Below are 27,028 nucleotides of genomic sequence, written 5' to 3' on the forward strand. Positions count from 1 at the left end.
ATATGCAGTTTACAGAAATACATTCAGTTTTGAAGAAACCATGCCCAAAATAGTAAACAAAATAGCTAACTTGGAAAACAAACAATGACATATTGGTCAAAACAACCTTCAAAGGGCAAATGATATATGAATACTGCCTTGAACTTTAAATGTAGTATTTTAACACCAGATTTCCAAGTTCCCAAAGATACTACTAGGATTATTTAACAAACTGAAACTGAAAACTACCAGAGTAATAAATAAAACAGGAAGCCCAATTTATTCCCTGGAGATGTGTCTATGCATAAAAGGTCTGCCTCTAATTGTAAGAGAGAGACAAGCATGAAGGATCACATTGACTCCTAGTAATTTTGACTCAGAAGACATGAACTAGCAGATTTCAGATCCAATTTCCTAAAGAATTCCTTGAGCTCCCACCAAATATCTCAAATGTCTAGCTAGATGCCAAGCTTTTAAAGATTAACCAACTGTTAAAATAGATATAATTATTACTTAACAGTTACAGACAGCCCTCACATGTGTTGAAATCTGCAAGGATAATGTCCTCTTAAATTTATAAAAGCTATTCTAAGACTCTATTTTCTCATGATGAGAATAGAAAATAGCATAGGTTTCATGACATGTCTTTAATGTAGTAATTTTAATAGAATATCTGTTTAATTAAGTCTTATGAAAGGTAATATCCTTGTCAAGTTTTACTCTGAGAAACTGAAAAAGCACAGACATTTTCACTATATACGAAGCAACATTACATCTACTTTCAATTTCTACAAATGAGACTTGGAACAGATTAAGACCCTCAAGTCTTATTTTAAAAAGTCAAACTGAAATCTAGCATTCACCATTAAGAATCCTGAAAAAGCATTTAAACATCAAGCAAGGTTTGGGCACTTTAGTAGAAGCTAGTGATGGCATCAATATAAACAATTCACATCCATAGAATTATCACTTTGTTAAGCAATTGTGCTAGAGGATGAGGAATGCCAATCAAGCATATGAGATTACAACTCTTTCTAATAGATTCCAATACAGAAAAGACAAATCTGATATGAACTGAGATACTAATTGTCTTATTAGACATAAATATGCAGGAGTTAAGCATTTAATTCATATGAAGGTTGGAAGGCTGAAAGGTGTCTTTTTTTTTAAATTTATTCATTTTACAGAGGGCAGAGAGAGTGAGAGGGAAAGAGAGAAGGGGGGAGGAGTAGGAAGCATCAAGTCCCATATGTGCCTTGACCAGGCAAGCCCAGGGTTTTGAACTGACAACCTCAGTGTTCTAGGTCGACACTTTAACCACTACTCCACCACAGGTCAGGCCTGAGAGGTGTCTTGTGTTGTGCTGTATGTACTCCAATACTTCACTAAAAAATCCCTGTAAAATGCCATTGATTCTGGCTCAGGTTTTCAATTTTGTTATTTTAACTGCCTACCTTTTGCTCACCTCACTCTGCTGCTCCATATTGTGATAAGAATGTTGGTAGAAACATCGTGAAGTACAATATATATTTAAATAGGCTGATGCTTCCCTTTTTATTCTACAAGTAGAAGAGAGAACAAAGGATTTTGACTGATATTAAGGTCCATGCATATGTAATATCCATATTTTGATTAGCTGAGTCCACCAGAAATGTGAGTAAATATTAGATGTAATCTACAAGCAAGAAATTAAAAGTTCATGCAACCAGAATCACCTTTTGCCAACACACTAAAACACATGAAGCGGAAATTTCAATTTCAGATTATCACAAAATCCAGAGTCAGTTAAAAACAAGATAACATTATGACTGCACATAAAGGTCACATATTCCAAAATATTTTATGAAAGTCTTTCCTTTTACTCAAATAATATCTCATTGTCGCTTTTAAAAAAAATCCGCTAAATTTATGCTGAAGATAAGCACTTCCTTCAAATAAGGTGCCATTCTTTTCATCAGAAGGGAACTAACCTTGGATTTCACATACTCCGATTCCATTGCACTTTTTTTTTTTTTTTTGAAAGAGAGAAAGAGAAGCATCAACTCAGTTGTGCCACTGATTGCTTCTCATTTGTGCACTGACCAGAGCTCAAACCAGTGGGGTTGAGCCCTGACTGGGCCTCCAGCCAGCACCTTTAGGATCAAGCTGGTGACCCTGGGCACAAATCTGGCAACCTTGGCACTCAGGGACAAAGCTTTAGCCACTGCACTTTTAATCACACTACCTTAAATGTTTGCTTTCATTTAAACTGCAGTTTGCTCCACTCTGTTTAAACTGTCATGAGTTTGGTTCTAAAGAAAGACAGAATAAACACATTCCACCTTGTCACTGCTACTAATTACAATGAAAACAGTCTGTGCTAAATTACAGGTTAGAAGATTCTATCAGGACTATCAGAACATGAGAAACAACAGGACAGTGAGTCCCATGTTTTGTTTGTTGGTTACTTGGTTTGTTGGGAGATTTAAAATTTTTGTTGTTGTTATAGTTTGTTTGTTGCTTGGTTTTGCCTGCAATGTATTGTGGTCTGGGTGCTAGAGTCATCCAAAAGGTGAGACTGCCAATGGATACAGACAGAAAAGCCCCAATCCTGCATACTGTGTCTAGTCAGAGGTCCAGGAAAAGGAAACAGAGGAGCTGGGACACAGTCATTTTGTTTTTATCCTCCCTACTCCAGATGAACACCAGCAAAGAAGCAGAGCCTCTCTTCCTCTCTAAACAACTGCAGCAATCTTGTGGACTCTCCATGTGCTACCCCAAGAGAGCCTGAAAATATTCAGTGCCACCTGCCCTCCCCACCAACAGCCATTCAGTCCCTGAGAGTAGGTCCCTATTGACTTGCCTTGTCCTATACCAGGTGAGTGCCAGCAAGGAGAGAGAGTCCCTTTCTCTGTCCAGGGACACTGTGTAGGTAGACCAAGCCCTACCTACACTTAGACCCGAGCTCTCTTCTCAGAAGAGCAGAAAGGGAGCCTAGGGAATCAAAAACTGAGCAATAGGTCATGGAAAGGCAATAGCTAGAGAAAGGGATACTTTAAATCTGTGTGTGAAGGTCTGACCTTACCCTGAATTTGTGTATGCATTAATCCAACCTGAACGGTAAATGCATAGAAACTTCATTTCTTTAATTTTTTTAAAGTTATTTATCCATTTTAGAGAGAAGAGAGAGAGAAGGAGGGAAGGAACAGGAAGCATCAACTCCCATTTGCGCCTTGACCAGGCAAGCCCAGAGTTTTGAACTAGCGATCTTAGCATTCCAGGTCAACACTTTGTCCACTCCGCCAGTACAGGTCAGGCTTCATTTCTTTTATATGACCTTTTCTCCATTCTTTTTAGTTGACTCAAACTGGCCTCATCTATCTCCCTGACTCACCTGCCCCGTTCTCCCTTGCAAGGAGCACTTCTTTAATCATTAAGCCCTCAGGACAATGACACCCTTGTCTACATTAACAATCTTGGGAACAAAGTCTCAGTTCTATTGACCACACAGTTTCAAACTAAAGATAACACTGAAGCCTTAGTTGTGTTTCAGCTCTGGACGTAGAAAAGAATGATCCCACTGACCACATCCTTGCAAAACCAGATGAAGATACACCATAGCTGACATCAGGACAGGACCAGATGCAATAATCTACTACCCCCTAGCCCAGCACTGACCAAACAGTAGAGACCATGACCCTGATCATGACCTAACTCCCTTAGTAACCATGATTAATGAAATTCCCCTATATTACCCATTCCCCGGAATCTTCAGGGAGCCAGGTCTCTGAGCATGAGCACTATTTATAGTGCCACATGGGTGTGGCACTATTTCCTTAAAAATAAACCCAACTTTCTTGGCTGCAAAGTCCTATTCACATTTGAATGGACTTTGATGCACACAGGCAAACAAACCCTTTAGTTCAGTAACAGAATCAGCACAGAGAAGATTCTAAACACTTAACTAGAGCTCCATAGTGACCTTTGGGAGAGATACCCATGAAGTGAGCAAGAATAGCAGTGCTAAGGCTTGGAAAACCACCACCCACAGAAGGTGTGTAAGGAGATGTGGTCTTGTCTTAACTGAGTTGACCACCTGTTAAAATAAAAATAAAAATCATATGAACACAAATCCAAATGGTTTACACAGAATCCAGAATCTCATAATTTAATATTGAAAATATCCAGGGTAAAATCTAAAATGATTGGACCTGTTTTTAAAAATGAGGATAAACTAAATACCTCCTAAGAAAATGACAACCAACAGATGCCAAACAAATGACCCAAATACTAGAATTACCAGACAAATATTTCCATGTAGCTACAAATGTGGCTACAGCTGTGTGGGGATAAAACTTTCCTCAATTTCGCCCGTAATACAAGCCTCAGCCTCCTGATAATTTTCAAATACAATGAGAAATAGAGATAAAGCTATTTGTCTAGTTAATTGCTCTGATCTAAAAGGATACTAAAACTTTCTAGTTTCCCTGGTAGGGCCAAACTATTACAGCCCAGTGTAGATCCCTAGATTAAATTCCCATGGTGCCCAGAGACTGGCTCACTATCTTCCTAGGTATTTCCATGTCAAAAAGATGAAGCCTCAGTCCTTGGAAAAACTTCTAGGTTGTAAAAATTGAACACATGGGGTTATGGGGCTCCTGGAGATATTTTATTTACATATCAAAGAGCTGAAGTTGAATTGAGGCCATCAGGTTTCCAAGGAGACTCTGCCAGGAGGGGTGAAAGATAGCTGCTTCTTTCCTCTTAACAAGCAGAGAAAAATCCTTTTCCTTATTTCTCCTCTACAGTGTCTGGCTACTGATGGAGGGAAATTTCCCATTGGCTCTCATGGGCCACCTAGGAATAAGACCTGGGGTAAGAAGGTGATGATACATGTGGTTAATAAATCTGTTTCTTACCCAGAGCACATTTTTACACATTTTTGATAAAGTTAATTTATGGTCCATACTCTTTGAGAAAAAATAAAAATAGAATTTCCCAGCAAAAAAACAGAAGTTATAAAAAGAACCAAGTGACTTAAAAAAAGCGAGAAAAGGTAATATGGGGGAATGAAGAAGAGAAAAGGAAAAAGAAAAACCTAACAAACCAGTAGACACAAATATAAATATACCAATAATTTATTTAAAACAAAATAATCTAAAAACCACCAGTTTAAAAATAAAAGATTACCAGATTGAGTAAAAACAAAAATTAGACCCAACTATTTCCTATTTATTGGAAATCCACAGGAAGCATAATGATCCAGATAGATTAAAGATGAAAGAATGGAAAAAGATAAAGGATTCAAATCTTATCCATAAAAGATGAAATTGTTATATGACTATCATACAAATCGGACTTCAGGAAATAATCCTTAGATACAACACCAAAATCATCATAATCTATAAAAGAAATCATTAGGTGACTTAAACTATATCAATGTAAAAAATACTTTTGCTCTGCTAAGAATATTTTTAATGGAATAAAAAGACTGGTCACCAGTTGGAAGAAAATATTTGCACATCTCATATAAGACAAAGAACTTGTACCTAGAACAAGGAAATTTACTCTAATTAAAAAATATATCAATATATAAAAGCAATGACATATTGCAACCAAGTGATGTTTATCTTAGCAATGAAAGGCTGGTTCAATAGCTGGAAATTGATCATTGTAATTCACCATGCTAACAGGCTTAAACCCTTTGAGTAGTACTAACGTTCATGTACATCCTTGTGCCTCCTCACCATCCAGAGTAAAACCGTATATGTGTCAGGCAACATTAAAAAAAGGCAAATGTATGTTCTTCTTGTTTCTATAAATTGGTTATTAAACAAACATGATTTAAAGTTAATAAAACTGTAACTGGAACTAATTTCATTTTCTGAAAATAACTCACTCCCAGGGTTCAGCAAGCATGAAAAAAACTCACTCCTCAAAGGGTTAAAAATAAAAGCCACATAATCATATCAATAGAGATATAAAAAGCATTTAATGAAATTCAACATTCTGTCAATTTTTTTTTTAAATTCAGTAATAGAAGGAAACTTCTTCATTTGATAAAGGTCATCGATATAGATAAAAACCTATCCATTACATCATTTGTAATGTGAAGATACTAAATTATTTTACCCTAAGTTAATAAACAAAACAAGAATATATGCTTTCCCCACTTTTATTTGCTATCATACTATCCATTTCAAGAAGGCAAGGAAAAAAAAATTCTGATTGGAAAGGACACACTAAAACTATCTTTATTTACAAACATTATTGTCTACACAGGAAATCTCAAGGACTCTACCAAAATAAATAGCAAATAAAAAAAAAAACTAGAAGTAATAAGAATTTATTAAGATCACAGGATACATATCAGTTTATAATAATAGTATTTCTATCAACTAGCTATGAAAAACTGGAAGCTCCTCGAATTAAATCTAGTTATAATAGTTAAAAATATTAAATACTTAGGTATAACTCTAACAAAATATGATCAGAATCTGTAATCTAAACAGTATAAAACATTTTAATAAATATATCAAACACATCTAAATAAATAGAGACATACAAAGTTCATGGATTGGAAGATTCAGTATAATTTACGTAACATTTTCCCAAATTAATCTATATAGATTTAACATAATCTAAATCAAAATACAGGAATAATCTTTTTTTTTTTTTTCATTTTTCCAAAGCTGGAAACAGGGAGGCAGTCAGACAGACTCCGCATGCGCCTGACCGGGATCTACCCGGTATGCCCACCAGGGGGCAATGCCCTGCCCCTCTGGGGCATCGCTCTGTTGCATCCAGAGCCATTCTAGCACCTGAGGCAGAGGCCACAGAGCCATCCCCAGTGCCCGGGCCATCTCTGGTCCAATGGAGCCTCGCTGCAGGAGGGGAAGAGAGAGACAGAGAGGAAGGGGGGGGGGGGGGTGGAGAAGCAAATGGGCGCCTCTCCTGTGTGCCCTGGCCGGGAATCGAACCCGGGACTCCTGCATGCCAGGCCGACGCTCTACCGCTGAGCCAACCGGCCAGGACCTACAGGAATAATCTTAACAATTGAAAGCTCATTCTAAAATATACAACAACAACAAAAAAGAAAGTAAACAGAATACCTAAAGCATTTGTGAAAAAAAAGAGAAAACGTGGACACTATTCAACTTTAAGACATTCTATAAAGCTACAGTAACAAGACAGAAAAGTATTAATGACTAAGATAAACATATAGATCAATGAAACAGAAGAGTTACTCTAAAAACAGACTCACTCAAATATTGTCAGCTGCCTTTTAACAAAGGTGCAAAGGCAGTTCAATGGGGAAAGGCCAGTCTTTGAAACAAATGATGCTTGGAATAACTGTCATCATTATTAAAAAAAAAAAAATTCCATACAAATAAACACCAAAAACATAAATGTAAACTAATATAAATTTTAAACCAATAAAACTAAATGTAAAAAGTAAAACTATACAACTCTTAGGTATGAAAATAAAGGAGAAAATATTTATGACATTGGGTTATGAAATAATTCTCAGATATAACACCGAAATCATAATCTATAAAAGAAAACAGTTGGTGAATTTGACGATATCAATATAAAAACCACTTTTGCTCTGCTAAGAACAGTTTTAATAGAATAAAAAACTGGCCCAGGCCAGTTGGCTCAGTGGTAGAGTATCAGCCCTTCATGTGGATGTCCCAGCTTCAATTCCTGGTCAGAGCACACAGGAGAAGCACCCATCTGCTTCTTCACCCCTCCCCGTCTCGTTTCTCTCTATCTCTCTCTCTTCCCCTCTGGCAGCCATGGCTCAATTAGAGTGAGTTGGCCCTGGGTACTGAGGATGGCTCCATGGACTCTGCCTCAGGCACTAAGAAGAGCTTGGTTGCTGAGCAACAGAGCAATGCCCCAGATGAGCAGAGCGTCACTTCATAATGAGCTTGCCAGGTAGATGCCGATTGGGAACATGTGGGACTCTATCTCTGCCTCCAGTACTCTCATTGAACAAAGAAAAAAGAAAGAAAGAAAGAAAGAAAGAAAGAAAGAAAGAAAGAAAGAAAGAAAGAAAGAAAGAAAGAAGAAAAAAGACTAGTTATAGACTGGAAGATAAATTTCCACATCTATCAGACAAAGGACTTGTATCCAGAATATTTAAAGAACTCTCAAAATTAAACAATAAAAAAATTAACCTAATATTTTAAAAATGGGCTGCAAGTTTGAACAGATATTTCATGAAAACGATATATGGATTGCAAATAAGTATATAAAAAGATGTCCAACATATTAGTTATTACAGCCAAGGAAATTCAAAGCACAATGATAGATATGTATATCTATTGAAATGGTGAAAATAAAAATAATGACTGTTTCAAGTGCTTATGAGGATAGGAAGAAATAGAACTGGCAGGAATACAAAATAGCATGGCTACTCTAGAAAATCGTTTAGTAGTTTCTTATAAACCTAAACAAACACCATATAACCCAGCAAACTGTAGATTGTAGAGAAATAAAAAGTATTTTTAAACCAAAACACTTGTACTTAAATATATATCAGCATTATTTATAATCGGCTTCAACTAGAATCAACCCAAATATCCTTTCATGGGTGAATTGACACATAAACCACTTAGCCCACCCACACAACAGAACACTGCACAGCAATATGAAAGGTCGATGATCTACTACTTAGATGGACCTCAAATGTATTTTCCTAAATGAAATAACCCAGTCTCAAAAAGTTACATACTGTATTATTTCATTATATGACATTCCAGAGGAGCCATAAGAACAGAGAAAGCTCAGTGGTTACCAAGGGTCAGGGATAGAAAGGGTCAGAATACAAAGACGACTTTATGAGGAAATTCTCTAACATGTGAAAATTTTTCTGGATCCTTTCTGTGATGATGGTTACAAGAATCTATGCAAGTAAGAAACTCAGTATTGTACAAAAATGAGTGCATTTGCTTGACCAGGCGGTTACACAGTGGATAGAGTGTCGGCCTGGGATGCTGAGGACCCAGGTTCAAAACCCTAAGGTCACTCATCCAGCTTGAGTGCAGGCTAACCAGCTTGAGTGCAGGCTAACCAGCTTGAGCGTGGGATCATAGACATGACCCTATGGCCGCTGGCTTGAGCCCAAAGGTCACTGGCTTAAAGCCCAACATCGCTGGCTTGAGCAAGGGGTCTTGAGTTGGCTGGAGTCTCCTAGGCAAGGCACATATTAAGAAAGCAATCAATGAATAACTGAGGTGCCACAACAAAGAATTGCTTTTCATCTCTCTCCCTGCCTGTCTGTCCCTGTCTCTCTCTTCTCTCTTTCTCTCTCTCTCGCTAAAAAAATAAATAAATAAATAAATAAAAAAGAGTGGATTTACTCTATATAAAGGTGAAAATTAAATATGTTTTTAAAAAACTCTTCTGGGAATTTTGTGTAACTTATATTACTTATACTGGCAGAAAATTCTCGGGATTTAAGAGTACAATAAAATGTTCAAATTTAAAAACTATATGCAAGGGTGGATATCACGCAGGAGCACATCAGGAAGCTGGACACAATCAGCAAATATCAAGAAGTAAATGTATACAGACTGTCCCACATATAACAAAAATATGTGCATGCTTAGAATTCTGTACAGGAATTCTGAGACAGGAATGGAGAAGTGGATGGAGAACATGAAAATCCACAGGAGAGGAAGGGAGGTGAGAAAGGTCCTCTGCTTCCAATGACAGTGTGTTGATTTTCCAGGTCAAATGACTTAATCTCAATATTGACTTCATCTGAGCTCTGTGCCTAAAGATTATTTAGAAGAGCAGCATTCATCAATACCTCTTCAATAGCACCTGCAGATATCCTGTGACCTGCAACATTTATCACGTCATCAACTCGAGACATAACATACAAATAGCCTTCTTCATCCATGTAACCAGCATCCATGGTATCATAATATCCCTGAAAATAAGAATAAATAAGGTCTAATTAACATGTACTATTAGATGACATAATTGTTTTTAAGATTGGTAAAATATAAAATGTCATAGGAATCAATTTACTGTATGTATGCATTTGACTTTTTCATAAGTAGCCTATGAAATTAAATTACTTAGAATTTTAAACACTTACTAGAAACTGTTTGCTCCTCTAATAACCAGGCATAAATTAAAATGTTCTAATAATGTTCGAGTTAAATGTTTGAACTTGAAGTTGTAAAGTTTATGAACCTAATTTCTTTTATTTTAAATTAAAAATAAGAATTCAATATTTCCAATATACTTTGGTATTCAAAGTAATTCTTTGGTAGATTACTTCTCTAATTGTTTTAATATTTAAAAGCTTTAAAGCTTTCTGTGAATAATTACAAACTCGAGCATAGTTTATTAACATGGATTTTGATTGAACTCCAGCTTCAGTAAAACAGTAAGCAGTAAGTATGAAATTAAATTTTTAATCAACCCAAAGGAGCAGCATATCCTCACTGGTCCAGAAGTCACAATGGAATGATATCTCAAGAAGAATAAGTAGAAAGAAAAATATATTATTTCCCTAATGCTTCTGAGTTATCTTGATACCTATGTTTGTAAGCACGGGCTTTGGGACAAATTCCAATCCCAATGAGGCATTGTGTTTCTACCCTTTCTGATACTCAGCATACTCGTCTACTCTTTTTATTGACCCCGCTGAGAAAGGTAGGGAGCGAGAGAGACAGGAGCATTGACCTGTCCTTGTATATGCTGGGACCAGGGACCTAGCCGGCAACCTCTGCACTTCAGGATGAGGCTCTAACTAACAGAGCTATCTGGTCAGGGCAGTATGCAAATCTATTAAATGGGGTAACAATTTAGGTTTTTGTAAAGAATAAAGGAGGTGGTTTACATAAAGAGGGCAGATACAGCACATCATGATTCCTCAATAATTTGAACTCATTGCAATTACTACTGCAATTACTGTTAGAGAGACAATCTGTAGAATTAGTTCAAGAGCATGGATTCCGGAGCCAGATTACATGAGTTCAAATGTTATCGCTGTTACTTCGAAGCTGGGGTCAAGTTACTCAACCCTTCTGTGCTATTATTAACCCCTTAGATGAGAGTTTTGAAGTCAGGGTAATAAGACAAAGGACCAATTCACTACCTATGGTTTACACATAAATAGGAACACTGAAGAAGCTTTCCCATGTTAAAAGTGATCATGTTAAAACCACCTGCACATATTACTTGCCATTGTCAGGTTAGAATGAATTATACCAGTATTTTGATGACTTCACTGTGGTCCAGCAGGCAGACAGATTGGCTGACTGAAGTCACCTACACTGACAAAGCGTCCCTGCCACTGTCCCTCAGTGGCATGTTTAATCTTGGCTGCTGAGGTCGTTTTAAGTATGAGATCTCTTTCTAAAGGAAGCTATTTAATTCTTGTCATTTGTCTAGTTGATCAGATTAGCTGTCCTTCACTCAGAAATAAAAAAGATAGAATGCCAAATACTTGGACTCATTTTTTCTTTTTAAGGAAGTTCTGATCATTCTGTCTACCTAGTATAAAATGAGGACCAGGTATCTCTTAAGGAAAGACCCAGAAGGGGAAAGATAGCAGAAAGAGGATTGTGAGACCCTGATGTGTATCATCAATGAAGTTCTGGTATAAACACAAAACACATAACCATGGCACAAGAGGACAGGTAACTAATAAAACAGAAGACAGGGAGACACTTCTTGTTATCCAGGTGACTGGGGCAATGGGTGCTGAGAACACTGTCTATTCTGCATCCATATTTTAAAATGTGACTTTAAAATAAAAAGTCTCAGAGACCACCTAGGAAATTATGTCAAAAACAGGTAAAGGTATGGGAAAATACAACTTCTGACAAACCAGTGAACTTTGCTCACATAACCAGGGGTAGAGTCAGTAAAGGGGCGTTACTGAAAATGGACATTTCTGACCAGGTCCTCTCAGTCTGTGACAGGGTCCAGTGGAAGAAATACTATAGAAAGCTCCAAAACGTTTTACCATCATGAAAATGTTTCTGATACTGAGGCCTATTAAATTCCAGAAAGAGCTTCTAAAACAAACTGAGAAATTTTATGTCCAGAGACTAATAAACATAAATATAAAAATAACTTATTTGTGTGGTTTGGGCATTATAATCCCTGAAATCTGGAAACTGGTCCAGATAACATTTAAAAGTTGCTTTGTGATCAATACTTTTAGGAGCAAATTGCTTAACTGAATTGCTTAGCCAAGAACTATAAAGAAGTATATAAGAAGGTTTAAAAAAAGGTATAATAAAGTTCTTACAGGAAATTTTTCAAAGTATAAATGCTTGAATGCTTCCTGATTCTTCCAGAGTCCTGAAAAAGCTCCCGGTGGTAATGGCAACCTTATATTAAAACATAGAAGTTAGAATTATTAATGTGGTAATAAAGGCAGATTGATTAGAATTAATAACTTTCCAGAGTAATAGATAATTACAATTCAAAACCTGTAATTAATTACAACCCCTAAATCTTCTGGGTAGGTCACGTCTGACCAAAGCCGCATTAGTTGACCGCTCCCTACATAGCAGAATCACTGAGGGGTGACTGTAGTCTCTGGAAAGGGCACACAAGGCACACATTTGGCCTTCAAATAGTTATGAGCAGAAATGTTTCAAAAAAATCTGTGCAAAAAGAAACCAAAATGCATCACTGTGTTACTTTTAAGATAAATTTTCTTCTACTATAAGCAAATTAATTCATTTTTTAAAAAAGCATCAAGGTACCAATTCCCTGTCCCTGTGTAATTGAATGCTATAATTAAACATCCCATGACAACCTTATCATCACAACAAGAAACCGCTCCACTCTGAGAGTTCCCTCTCACTGCTCCCTCTTCAGTTCTTTCTTTTCATGACCATAAAGACCCAGGTGATTTCTTACTTCTCTGAGCAAGATAGAAGGTGGCAAACACCTCTTCTTTCCAGCTTCCTCTCAGATTTCCTTCTTTCCTCCATATTACCAAACAGGTGTTATACACATGGCAAGGGCTCCATAACTATCTATCATCTATCTATCAATCTATCTATCTATCATCTATCATCTATCTATCATCTATCTATCTATCTATCATCTATCTATCATCTATCAATCATCTTCATCATCTATCTATCTATCTATCTATCATCTATAAAAAATAAATAAATGAACAAAGAAATCTTATATCGGTTCCCTCTAGAAAGTGTCACGTAACAAAAATAATCACCCATCTGTTTGCTGGATACAGAAACTTTTTAGATGCCTTGTAGTTTGGAAATTTAGATATTGTAACACTACTTAAGGATTTTCAAAACCTATCCTCCTGTACTCATACAGCAAAAATGTTAAGTGAAGTGGTGACTTCACAGGGCTGATGCTGAGAAAATTGAAAGTTAAGTAGACGTGGCCATTGCTTGCAGGAGGCAACTTCATGCACCCTCCACCCAGTGTTAGCCTGGGGAAGCAGGGAATTGTATTCTCATGTTCTGTCAGGCAGAAAATGAGATCAGGTGCAAGCAGGATCGGCAGCCCAGCTGCAATTGCCTATTTCCACCATGTCCAACCTCCCAGTAGGTCCTCCCTTGTTCGACCTCTTTTTTGTAATATTTTGAGATGAAAGAAAAATGCTACATTTGTATTTCTGGACCTCATGTAGTTATATAAAATATATGTGAAAGCAATTTGTAATCAGTTAAATAAAAAAAATAAGGTAGCTATAGAGAAGCTGTCTTGTTGGTGCTGTTGCCTTTGATACTATGACTGTTCATCAAGAAACCTGTGAGGAGGCAGCAGGATGAAGCAGGGAACCCCCTCACGTCCGGTTAACGGACTTCGTTATGTTAATCCTTCTAAATTACCACGTAAATAATTTTTCTTCATTAGCTTAATTGTTAACATTTTACAAACTAGTGTAAAATCACTGGTTATTAAACATTAAACTAAAATAGGAGCAGGGGGAGATAAATGGTGGAAGGAAACTTGGGGTGGTTAGTGTGTACAGATGGTGTACTGTGGAACAGTTCACCTAAAACCAATGTAATTTTATTGACCAATGTCACCCCAATAAGTTCAATTAAAAATAAAAACAAAATAGAATATAGAAACCACTAAAAATCATTTTAAATTTATTAGCAACACTTACAGGATGTTAAGGATAAAGAAGTGAAAAAGACACTATGAAGATGTGACAAATCAAAATCCAATAATGTACCAAATGAAATAGCATCAATGATGAAGCCAACTATACATAAACAACAACAATAAATGTGATGGAGATGCATTCCGCTTGTACATTAAATGAGAAACAATGTTCAGTTGTGCCCCCAAAATATATATATATCATATCTATTTAGTCCTTTCTGTCTCTCATGGTAACATTCTTTTTTATAACAGACACATGGGTACAAGAAAATATTTCCATAAGAAATAAGAAAAACAAAAGGTAAATGTGATAATGAATGGTAACTGACATTCAGCCTAGACTGCGGACAACAGAGAGTAGGGTGGTATGAGACAAGTTAGAATGTACACGTCAGGTTTAATGAGAGCTGCTGCTCTTTAGTCAGACCTGATGTCTCACACGCAGACATTCTGATCCAAATCCTTCAACACATAACATACTTATGCACACAGAAAAACACATTGTGAAACAAGCCTCTCTTTCATTGTATCTACCCCCAATTCAAGATTCTGGTCCTCCAGCATCCACACACTGCCTCCTCACAGTAAATAGAGATACTCAAGCGTTGGCAATAATTATGCAAATGATTAGTACTTATTGAACATCATCTGAGTTTCCTGGTGGTTTAGTATGGACCTAATTCACTGAGTATACATGAGACCAAGAGTTTCACATTTTCCAGTATGAGCATTACTGGCAAGAAAAGAAATATTTTAGACTTCCCAGAAGTTGGATACAATTGCAATCCCTATTCTTCAAAGAAGATACCTGATAATCTGTGTTTTCTCTTGCTTCCTGAGAAAAATATGGTACTAAAAATTGGTAACTAATAAAATATATTCTTATAATTAATAAAAATGTAGAGGCTTAAAAGGATAGCTAGCCATCCTTCAGAACAAATATGCTTTCCGGTCACAGGTTTCTTGGCCGTGGCACCAAACATTAAATATCAACACACATTTTCTGAAGAACAGGAACAGTATGGATTTTCACACCACCTCTCCTGTGAGAAAGGTCTGCATAAGGTTCTATATAGCTAAGAACTTGGAAATTCAGAATAATGTACCAAAGGTAGGATCCAGGAAGAGAGTGCAGAATAAGAAGAAATCCAAGGTCAAACAGTAGTGTGAAATAAGGACCAAAAAAAGAAGACCATTGAGCATAAGTAAAATAAAAATCAGTGATGTATGATAACTAAGAAAAATCATATCCTGAGAGCCACAGGGAAGTTTTAATACTGACTGAATGTTCAAAAGGTCAAAAGAAGTACAAATGTCTGTTTGTTGGTTTTTATAAGGGTGACATTGGTTAATAAAATTATATAAGTTTCAGTTACACAATTCTATAAAACGGTCCTTTTTAATTTATTGGGGTGACATTGGTCAATAAAACCATACAGGTTTCAATTCAACAGAGGTCATGAAACTCAATAATGAAAATATTTTTAGTATCCTCAGGATTTCCATTTTAATAGAGTGAGGCAGGCAATAACTGGAGTGACTAAGGAGTAAACAGCAAGTAAGTGGATGTAGTAAGGTTAGACTATACTTTAAAAAATTTATTTGTGACTGGAAGAAGAGCTATAAATCAGTAGTTTAATGTAGAGAGGCAGGCTGATTTAGGATGACAAAGATTTCATTAGAAGTAGTCAGTGGAGAGAAAATGAAAACATGAAAGTTAGAGAAAAAAACAGCAGAGAAATTATTCAATTGTTTTATTCATTTATTTATTCATTTGTTTATTCATTCATTCATTTATGCATTTATTTTTTCATCCAATGAATATTTGTTAGGTACTTGGTATTCCTCCGTCACTGTATTAGACATTGATGGCACACTGATATAAACTCTGGCTTCACAACCAAGAAGATCTTTGCAACATTGTGCACTAAAAGAAACAAGAATTCTTTAAAAAATAGATAGGGAGCAAGACTGTCATGAATTATGTCTATTCCATCATGTTAATGACATAATGGCAAATATAAGTATTTAAGATGTTTGTCAGGCAAGTTTCAGAGCGGATGGTTAAACACTACTTACATGGAGCTCTGGGAAGAAAAAATTTTATCATTAGCCAAGGTATGGACCTGTTGGAAATGGCACTAAGTGTCTGTCTTTTTCAAAGAGATCAATCTTAAGGGGGAAGAGGAACAACTAAGGCAGCAATGATGTGTGTGTGTGTGTGTGTGTGTGTGTGTGTGTGTGTGTGTGTGTGTGAGAGAGAGAGATGAGGGGGAGGTCTCATGCAGAGAAACCCTTAAACAGCTAAGGAAGGAGAATGCAGAACATCCATCATCATAAAGGTAACACATTCCTGACCCACCTGAAATATAAACCCTAGATGCTGTCACTGCCAAGTAAAATATAGCCTATAGTCACCACTCTGTCAGGAACCCCTATGGCAGCAGAAGTAAACCGATATGTTCCTGTTCCCTAGACAAACTTAAAGGTAGATTCCCAGCTTTGCACTCCCTCTATTTCTTATGGTGTCATTAGGCTTGACTTGAGCTTTTCCTATGAAACTACTCTTTTATCTCCCCAGAAGAAACTAACTAGGCCATAATTTCTCTCTGGGCAGACAAATGAAAAGGTAATAAACTTGAGTTTTAACTGTATAACTACTAATGATATCTGCACTCCCATGTCTAAAATGAGGTTAATGTCTGTCACACTGCCCACGTGATAGTGTTGTTAAGCTTTAAAAGATTCTTTCCCAAGACTGAAACGCCATGACTGAATCACTCTTCTAAGCTGTGAAGATGTACATAAACATCACTAAGGGCCAAGAGGTCAGTCAGTATTTGGAGGCTGAGACATTGGCAGGCACCAGAGTAAAGGCACTCAGACAAAGCAATACAGCTCCACACCTCATCACTGCTGAGGGCACAGGCCACCAGACAACAGAGCACACGTGCTGCACGTCCTGGAGCAGTCACTGGGCCTGTCAGAGAAGCGTATGCCCACGACAGAGGCAGAGCCAGGCCTAAGGCTTTAATACCAGTGAGCACCATGCTAGTGAGGAAGGCAAAAATAGTTGCATTTTCCTTTCATGCCCTGCTCTGTGTTGACTGGAAATTATTGGCTCATGGTTTTATTTCTCCAACTTGGAGTTCCGGATGTAATGGCAGGAGCACCTTTGAAAATTCATGAGCATTTTGTATTCATAGCAATTCAGATATTATAACTTCCCCACTAAATTAACTGCCTGGAGTAAATTTCAAAATCAAAGGAATTTTCTACTAGAAAGGTTCACCTTAAGAATGCAAGTGATCTATGAAAACTGCGGGATTCGTGTTTATTACAACCTAAAGTCCACGGGAGTTTAGAAATCACTAAAATGCCTCCCTCCTCGTTAAGGAATCCCCAGGAGAGCAAGGCTGGGATTTCTAGAGAGCCTTAAAAACGATTTTGAAAAACGAAAGTGGATCAAGAGCTTTTCTCAAAATGACTACATATCACTTTGCTGATTGGGAGATGAGTCATCTTAATACAATGAAATGCATTATTAAATTTATTACCTTCTAAAGCATGGAAATATGACTATAGCTTTAAATTTTAAAGGAATGCCAGAGATCGTTTTCAATGTGATTTATAATGTTTACAACAAATTTTGCAGTAAAATGAGAAGCTATAGCTGTATTTACATAAAGCAAAGAAATTTGGGATTAAAACAATAAAGTCTATTATTTTTCTTGATTTATTTTAACACATTTTGAGCCCATATATTCAAAATATTTCATACAGATTTTCCCTTTTATTCTTTATAATCACTATAAATATAATTAGTGAACATACATGGGATTAGGGAATACTGCTCTTTTTTAAAAAAAAATTTTATTTATTAATTTTAGAAAGAGAGAAGGAAGGAGAGAAGAGAAAGAGAAGAACGTCGATGTATTTTTGTATGTGCCCTGACCGAGTTCAAACCCACAACCTCTGATCTCTAGGACAAGGCTCTAAAACTGAGTTATCTAGTGAAAATATTGCCCTTTCAAAGACTATTTTGCTTAATTATTATGCAGAACAATCCAGTGATAGCTTTTGATGCCAGCTCCATTTTGAGCCCCTCATGAACCAAATCATTCTGTTTTCTCTTTTCTTTCTTTCTTTCGGTTTTTAATTTTTCTTAAGTGAGAAGCAGGGAGACAGAGTGACAGACTCACACATGTGCCCTGACTGGGATCCACCCAGATAAGTGATGCACTGCCTATCTGGGTCTGTTGCTCTGTTGCTCAACAACCGAGCTATTTTAAATTTTTTTTTTTTATTATTCATTTTTAGAGAGGAGAGAGAGAGGGAGAGACAGAGAGGGAGAGAGAGGAGAGAGAGACAGAGAGAGAGAAGGGGGGAGGAGCTGGAAGCATCAACTCTCATATGTGCCTTGACCAGGCAAGTCCAGGGTTTCGAACCGGCGACCTCAGCATTTCCAGGTCGACGCTTTATCCACTGCGCCACCACAGGTCAGGCAACAACCGAGCTATTTTAGCACCTGAGGTGGAGGCCATGGAGCCATCCTCAGCACCTGGGGCCAACTTGCTCCAAAAAAGCTATGGCTGTGGGAAGGGTAAAGAACCAGATGATTGCTTCTCCTGCATGTCCCCTGACCGGGAATCAAACCCTTGACATCCATATGCCAGGCTATAACTCTACCACTGAGCCAACCAACCAGCACCCAGGTCATTCTTATTATTAGTGACCTCACCCATTATACAATAAAATAAAATAAAATATAGCAATACACCATATATACTAGAACATTTCCTAAAAAAGGAAAATGTTCTAGTATATATGGTGTATTGCTATATTTTATTTTATATTAAGGTTACAATTTTGCTTTTGAAATCATTTGACAAGAAGCCACACACATAGTTCACCATTGGCTATCATTTCCCAGCAACCATTGTACATATTCTGGATACATGGGAAGTGAGAAAGTAAGACCTAAAAATTGTTTGCAAATAAAATAAAAAATTTATGGAGACTAAACGGACAATAAAGTTATGATGTTCAAGTTTATAGATATATAATTAAATGCATATGCACTTTGATTAAACATTTCTCAAATCTGGGAATCTATACATTTCTTAAAATTTAGAATCTCAGATATTTTGTGAACAGTGGACATTGTATATGATCCCTAATCAAGCACCACTTATAGGCCATCACATGGTCCTGGGGCCATGTGTCTGATCTCTGGAAAGGATCCTACTTCCAGATCACAGACCTTCTTAAAAATGCTGTCTACAGAGAAAAAATGATTACCTCTCAAATTACATAGTTTTTTAATCACAATAATTTTATTAAGTCAAGAAGGTATGCTTTTTTTAACTTAATTAAATTATGTATCTTTTTAAAAAGAATTTATTGGTCATTTTCCATTCCAGATGAATGACGTATCCCCTCCAGGTACACTGAACAAGTAACAGACTGACACAAACAAGTCTTCTTGATAGATGTTAGATATGAAAACATTCTACGAATACAGTAAGCAGCCATTGGGATGCAGGATAATCGTCAGGTCAGTGACTCAGAGTGGAATGGATACTGGACATGGTGTGTTTCAAAAGGAAATTCTTGCTCTCCCAGACAAAAATGAGTTTCTGAAATGAGATTTCAAGGACTATTTCATTTAAACAAAAAGAAAAATCTTTGTATAACTTCTTTCCTAAAGATTTCTATCTTACCTCTTAAATATAAATATATATACTACACATATATATATTAGAATAAAAATGTTAGTAATGAATTATACTTGATGAGTCAAGGATTTTATATTATGCTATTATTTGACTCAGTAATTATACTTTTATAAATCTAATCAATACTTAGTTTCACTTATGAGAGGAATCAAAGTCCACTGCATGTCATAGTATATTGTATCCTCAAAAAATTTATAATGAAATCTCAAAATCCCAGATCAGAACAAAAAAAATTCCCTATTTAGGACTAGAGAGGCAGGAGAATCATTCTGAATCGGCAAAAATCTAATCCTAGACTGCTTTTTGGCAATAGCTGTGTTACTTTTAATCAGTTGAAGTATAACTAAATGGCTACAAGAAAAAAATTAGATTTTATGTGAGGTATTATTATATTTTATTATTTTTAAATAGATGTAAGTGAAGCCACAATAAGAGGGCAGAGCACATAACGGGTTTAGAACTGTGCTGGTATCAAGAACCACCCCTGAGATGTTGAAAAAGTTGCTTTGTGAGATAGATGACTCACTTATATACAGTTAGGAGGTTATATAAAAATGTATGCTGCTAGAGTGCTTTTAAAGGCTCTCAAACACAATGTGCTTCCTAAAGCAAGCTAAACATCCACTCACAGTCTTGTTTAGGTTAATTCTTTAGCAAGCCCTCCTGCCAACCCCAACATCCTTCCCCTTACAGGACAAATTTCAACTAGTTTTATATTAAGATGGATCCCCATTCAGAAAAATATGATGACAAATTCAATATTTAACTTTTCCATTTGCCAAAACAATGTTTGAAAATTTAAACTAAAAAAAAAAAAAGAATATAGTCACTATATGTTTACTGATAGCATAAGAATTTGAAGGAAAAAAAAACTGCATCAAAATGTGTACCTCCTCTATTAGCTTTTTGTAAATTTAAAGTATCTCTACCTAAAGAAATGTATTTTAATTAATATTTTTATTAAATTCTCACAGAATTTGAAATGTTTTATTAATCTTAGACAATCTTCTACCAATCTAAGAATGCCAAGTAAGAAAAATTATTTCAAATAAATGGGCCAAAACAAACCTATTTTATTTTTTTTTAAATATGTTTTTTTTTTGTTTATTCATTTTAGAGAGGAGAGAGAGAGAGACAGAAAGAGAGAGGAGAGACAGAGAGAGAGAAGGGGGAGAGGAGCTGGAAGCATCAGCTCCCATATGTGCCTTGACCAGGCAAGCCCAGGGTTTCGAACTGGCGACCTCAGCATTTCCAGGTCGACGCTTTACCCACTGCGCCACCACAGGTCAGGCAAAACAAACCTATTTTAAAACTTGATATGCAATGTCCTTTGTGTAGAGCAACTCATTCTACCATATCAGTAAATTCTATTACTTAAACCATCTGAGGCACTAAAGCAACCTGAATCAATTACTGAAATGATATGCTGTGTGTCTCCCAATGCAGTCAACTTCCTTTTACCGTCCATTAGCACAGCAATTATAAAGTACTGGTTTAACCAAAGGACATTTAAATATTTTCAAATTTTAGCATTTTGCCTATCAAATGAACAATGACAAAAAACGGTTAGCAATGAATTATACTGGAAGAGTCAGGGATTTTATATTATGCTACCATCTGACTCAGTAATTACACTTTTAGAAATCTAATCAATACTATAATAATTATTAGAAAGAGAAAAAACACAACACACACACAAAAATGTTCTATACAGAGTGACTTATAATCATAAATATTCAAAAAAGACTAAGAGGGTTAGAGTGGGAATAAACATTTTAAAGAAGCAGAATAAAAATTTAAATTGCTCATGAGACAAATTAAGGAAAAAAAGCAATTCACAAGAATAAACCTAATTGTTTCAACAATGAAAAATGCTTGTCAAAAAGAGGAAAGTCACGTATATTACAAATTAATAGTGTATCATTGAAGGTGGGCGTATACAAACTTTATATTTTGTATTTTTGCTACTTAAGTTACATTTTTACATTTTTTAAAATTCTTATTTTTATTTGAGAGAGAGAGAGATTGATTGATTTGTTGTTCCACTTATTTATGCATTTATTGGTTGATTCTCATATGTGCCCTGAACAGGGATCTAACCTGTACCCTTAGCATATAGGGATGACACTCTAATCAATTGAGCTACCCAGCCAGGATATAATCAGAAAAAAGTTATTAAAAAGATGCAGAATTTATCTTTTGAAAAATCACCTGACGAGTGGTGGCACAATGGATATAGCATTAGCCTGGGATACTGAGGTCCCAGGTTCAAAACCCCAAGGTTGCTGGCTTAGCGCAGGCTCACCAGCTTGAGTGCAGGCTCACCAGCTTGAGTGCAGTGCAGGGTCACTGTTTGAGTGTGGGATCATAGACATGACCCCATGGTCAATGGCTTGAAGCCCATGGTTGCTGGCTTTAGCCCAAAGTCATTGGCTTGAGCAGGGGTAGTCAAACTTTTTATACCTACCACCCACTTTTGTATCTCCATTAGTAGTAAAATTTTTTAATCGCCCACTGGTTCCACAGTAATGGTGATTTATAAAGTAGGGAAGTAACTTTATAAAATTTATAAAGCAGAGTTACAGCAAGTTAAAGCATATAATAATAATTATTTACCAAGTACTTTATGTTGGATTTTCGCTAAGTTTGGCAGAATAAATCTTTATAAAACAACACTATAGTTAAATCTTACCTTTTTATTTATACTTTGGTTGCTCCGCTGCCGCCCACCATGAAAGCTGGAACGCCCACTAGTGGGCAGTAGGGACCAGGTTGACTATCACCGGGTTTAAGCAAGGGTTCACTAGCTCAGCTTGAGTCCTCCAGCCAAGGCACATACGAGAAAGCAATCAATAAACAACTAAGGTGTCACAACTATGAGCTGATGCTTCTCATCTCTCTTCCTTCCTATTGTCTGTCTCCTCTGGGTGCCAGCCTTCCTACTCATCAAAGCACACACATATTTTTTTAAAGATTTTACTTATTCATTATAGAGAATGAGAGATAGAGAAGGGGGGGAGGAGTAGGAAGCATCAACTCCCATGTGTGCCTTGACCAGGTAAGCCCAGGGTTTTGAACCGGCAACCTCAGTGTTTCCAGGTTGACGCTGTACCCACTACACCATCACAGGTCAGGCCCTATTGTCTGTCTATCTATCTCTCTCTCAAAAACAAACAAATAAAAATAACAAATAAATAAATAAATAAAAAGTGTAACTAAATTTGTTCTACTTTATAGGGCCTGCATGTGTAAATTATAAGAGTTGGCACTGTGAATTTTCAAACAATATACAAGGTCATTCTGCAACCTCTTCACTAGTAATATCACTTATTGCAAGTATTTCTTGTTTTTCTTTTAATTGATTTTAGACAGAAGAGAGAGAGAGAGAGAGAGAGAGAGAGAGAAAGGGAAATGAGTGGGAAGCATCAACTCATAGTTACTTCTCAGGTGTGCCTTGACCAGGCAACCCCAGGGTTTCAAACCGGGCGACTTCAGCGTTCCAGGTCAAGACCTTATTCACAACGACATGACAGGTCAAGCAGCATTTCTTTTTCTTAAAATTACATATTAATTCCTGTTTCTTTAAATAGTAGTATCACAAAATTTACTTACTTCACTACAATATTTCCTAAACACTGAGCCTTCAGTTTTTGCATATTGTCATCCAAAATCATAACTGCAAAATAAAACATAAAAAGCTAAATAAATATTTTGACTAAAAATGCACAATCTTAAAGCTTAAATGTTTCCATATTTTCTACTCAACACCCAAAACTCCAGCTTAAAAAAGGCATCTTTTAATTCCTATCAGACAATAAAGACATATGAATAAGCGACGATATCTTGCAAAAATAGAAAAAGCATATGCTTTTGATTTCTAACAAGATCATAAATTTTCCTTAGATGCTCCCTTAAATAAAAACATCATATTTCCAACATGCCTGTCATTTCACAATCTATGTTCATATCCATTTAAACATATCTTTCCATTCTATCAAAAACATTAAAAAATATATATTCAGCTTTATAAAAATTAAAGGAGCCCTGGCCGGTTGGCTCAGCGGTAGAGCGTCGGCCTAGCGTGCGGAGGACCCGGGTTCGATTCCCGGCCAGGGCACATAGGAGAAGCGCCCATTTGCTTCTCCACCCCTCCGCCGCGCCTTCCTCTCTGTCTCTCTCTTCCCCTCCCGCAGCCAAGGCTCCATTGGAGCAAAAGATGGCCCGGGCGCTGGGGATGGCTCTGTGGCCTCTGCCCCAGGCGCTAGAGTGGCTCTGGTCGCAATATGGCGACACCCAGGAGGGTCGCAACATGGCGACGCCCAGGATGGGCAGAGCATCGCCCCCTGGTGGGCAGAGCATCGCCCCCTGGTGGGCGTGCCGGGTGGATCCCGGTCGGGCGCATGCGGGAGTCTGACTGTCTCTCCCTGTTTCCAGCTTCAGAAAAATGAAAAAAAAAAAAAATAAAATAAAAAATAAAAATTAAAGGAAATAAGTAAAGTTTTAAAATAGACCAAAAATATTTCAAGCAATAAAAATAAAGTATTGAAAAGCCTGGAAACCCCATTTTTCTGATTTACAGCTTCATGTCCACTTATAAGTCTTACAGGTCCATTTAAACTTCCCAAATATTATCCCAGTGCTTTCCCAGCATTATCCTGTTACAATCCTGAAGGATTTTAGGAGATCAAAGCTTGTATACACATCCAGTAACCCTTAGTGGGAACTAGAAATGAAAATAAATTCTCATGTTTTAAGCCTTAATAGATTCTTTATGTGGCTTCATCCATCCAGATTACTTTACTGAAAGAAGCTGAGAAAAGCAGGACATTACCCACAGAAAAAAAACAAAGCAAAAAAAACCAGTCACTCCTTTCTTTGTATGCCCAGAGCACTTTGTTTTAAAATTCGGTTCAGACAATTATTAGCAAGGTAGTTATCTGTCTCTCACTAGATTGTGAGTCCATTAAGGGTGGAGGCCATGCCAAATTCATCTTTGTTTCTCCAAAGCCCACTACAGTGGCCAGTTTACTATGTGTCCCTGAGCACATTCTATGTCCCTGTCTAAAAGTGAGGGTAGTTCCTTTCTCACACAGTTAGTAAAAGAATTGAAGGAAATAATAAAGTGACATACTTGTAGAAAATATTCAATGAATGTGAAGTTGTGTTACATTATATCAAATGTTTTTTTTTTTAATTGAGAGGTAGGGAAATAGAGAGACAGACTTCTGCATGCGCCCTGAACAAGATCCACTCAGCAATCCCCCTACCACATGATGCTCTGCCCATCCAGGCTGCTGCTCCGTTACTCGGCAACCAAGCTATTTTAGTGCCTGAGGTCAGACCATGGAGCCATCCTCAGTGCTTGGGACCAACTTTGCTCGAACGATTCAAGCCATGGCTGCAGGAGGGGAAGAGAGAGAGAGAGAGAGAGAGAGAGAGAGAGAGGAGGGGCAAGGAGTGGAGAAGCAGACGGTCACTACTCCTGTGTGCCCTGACTGGGAATCAAATCTGGGACTTTCACACACCAGGCCAATGCTCTATCACTGAGCCAACCAGTCATGGCCAAATGTTTTCCACACACACAAAAAATGGTTTTCTTTTCTTTCTCAAAAAAATACTGCATTTTTATTCTAATATTGAATGTTACATTATGTTTTTTGAATCTCTGGAAAGCCACAAGTTATATAAAGGTAATGAGTCATAAAGCTACTATTTTCTTGGATATAAATACTTTAGTTCTAATGTTTAACCTTTGCTATCTGTAAGCCAATGGCTTTCAGACAGTGAGAAACTCCTGTGCTAAAACTCTATGAGGCATCAAAACTTAACTCTTCCTTACAAATGGATACAAAAATGGCCCTAAACTATTGAAAGGGAAATGTGTTCAACATCTCCCACAGTCATCAGCCCCTAAAAATAGCCCAACACAAATGCAATTTTTCTGATAAAAGGAGTAGGGATGACAGAACTGTTCAAAGGGAGGATTTCACTAAAACCAGATTCACCTTTCCATGCCTGGAGATGTCACTAACTTCATAGAATATCTATTTTTGCCCTTTAAAAATATCTTGTTTCTTTTTATAAATATATCTGCTGGGTTAAACCAAATGATCCACACTTTCTTAACTAGTCATTGTCCTAGGAAAGAAGCACAACACTTTTATGTTAGAGAAGCAAAAGACAAATCTCTAAATTTTGTAATTTATATGCAAATAGCCACTACATGTAGGAATCATATTCTGTCCGACAAAGCTGGGTTTTCCTGTAAATCTATTCAACTAAATTGTGTGACCTTATGCAAATAATAGAACTTCTGTGCCTCAAGTTCCTTATCTATAAAATGAATGTGTGAGTCTAAATCAAGTCAGCTTCTCTGAAATATCAGTGATATTAACTAGCTTAGACTTAGTTTAGTCTTCCTACCAGCAGTCGCTTGTGTTAATACTTCATTAAATTACATCGCCACACAGCAGCCCTCTGAAGTATGTTGAATAAGGAAATGGAAAGTTTGAAGAGTTAGAGGACTTCCATAATTATGCAACTAGGAAATGGAGTCCAATGGAAATTACTGAACTATTATAATCACAACCAACAATTTATCAACAAATACTGAAGGATATTATGTCTCATCACACACTGCCAGCATGGATGGAATGATTTTTGTTTTTAGAGTTCTTACTCTTTATACTTATTTTCAGCCAAAAGTTTCAAAAGCTTTATAATCACTCTTAAATGAAAAAGTAGCCTAACAAAACAAACTGCAGCTTTTGCAACAAAAATAAGCAAACAAACATGATACAAGTAAAACACAAAGATTCACATTACCTTCAGGATCTAACCAGCTGTGTTACCTTAGGAAAGTTATTTAGCCTCTCTGGGTACCAGTTAGTTAATCTTTAAAATGGTAACACTATCTCTGAATTAAATATACTTCAATATGATATACAATAGTGTATCAAAGTATTATACTTAGTACTTGGCAGAATTCACCCATATCAATTTCACATCCATATTTTTTATTTTTATTAAATTTTATTTTTTAATTATAGCTTACATTCAATATTATTTTTAGTTTCAGATGTACAACATAGTTGTTAGACAATCATTTACAAAGTGTGCCCTTGATATTTCTAGTCCTCACCTGGCACCATACATAGTTATTATAACATTATTGACTATATTCCCTAGGCCAG

General features: G+C 36.6%; 1 protein-coding gene across 1 annotated transcript in view; it reads right to left on the reverse strand.

Moving 5' to 3' along the window:
- ACSS3 (acyl-CoA synthetase short chain family member 3) overlaps nucleotides 1-27,028 on the reverse strand; it is a 171,914-nt gene that overhangs the window by 10,170 nt on the left and 134,716 nt on the right. Inside the window, exons 11-13 of the mRNA XM_066257582.1 lie at nucleotides 23,448-23,511; nucleotides 12,242-12,323; nucleotides 9,779-9,901 (exon numbers count right to left, since the gene is read on the reverse strand). Coding sequence (XP_066113679.1) covers nucleotides 9,779-9,901; nucleotides 12,242-12,323; nucleotides 23,448-23,511 — 269 coding nt within the window. The remainder of the gene's footprint in view (nucleotides 1-9,778; nucleotides 9,902-12,241; nucleotides 12,324-23,447; nucleotides 23,512-27,028) is intronic.

The sequence above is a fragment of the Saccopteryx bilineata genome, chromosome 2, assembly GCF_036850765.1.
Source record: "Saccopteryx bilineata isolate mSacBil1 chromosome 2, mSacBil1_pri_phased_curated, whole genome shotgun sequence".
Lineage (NCBI taxonomy): Eukaryota > Metazoa > Chordata > Mammalia > Chiroptera > Emballonuridae > Saccopteryx > Saccopteryx bilineata.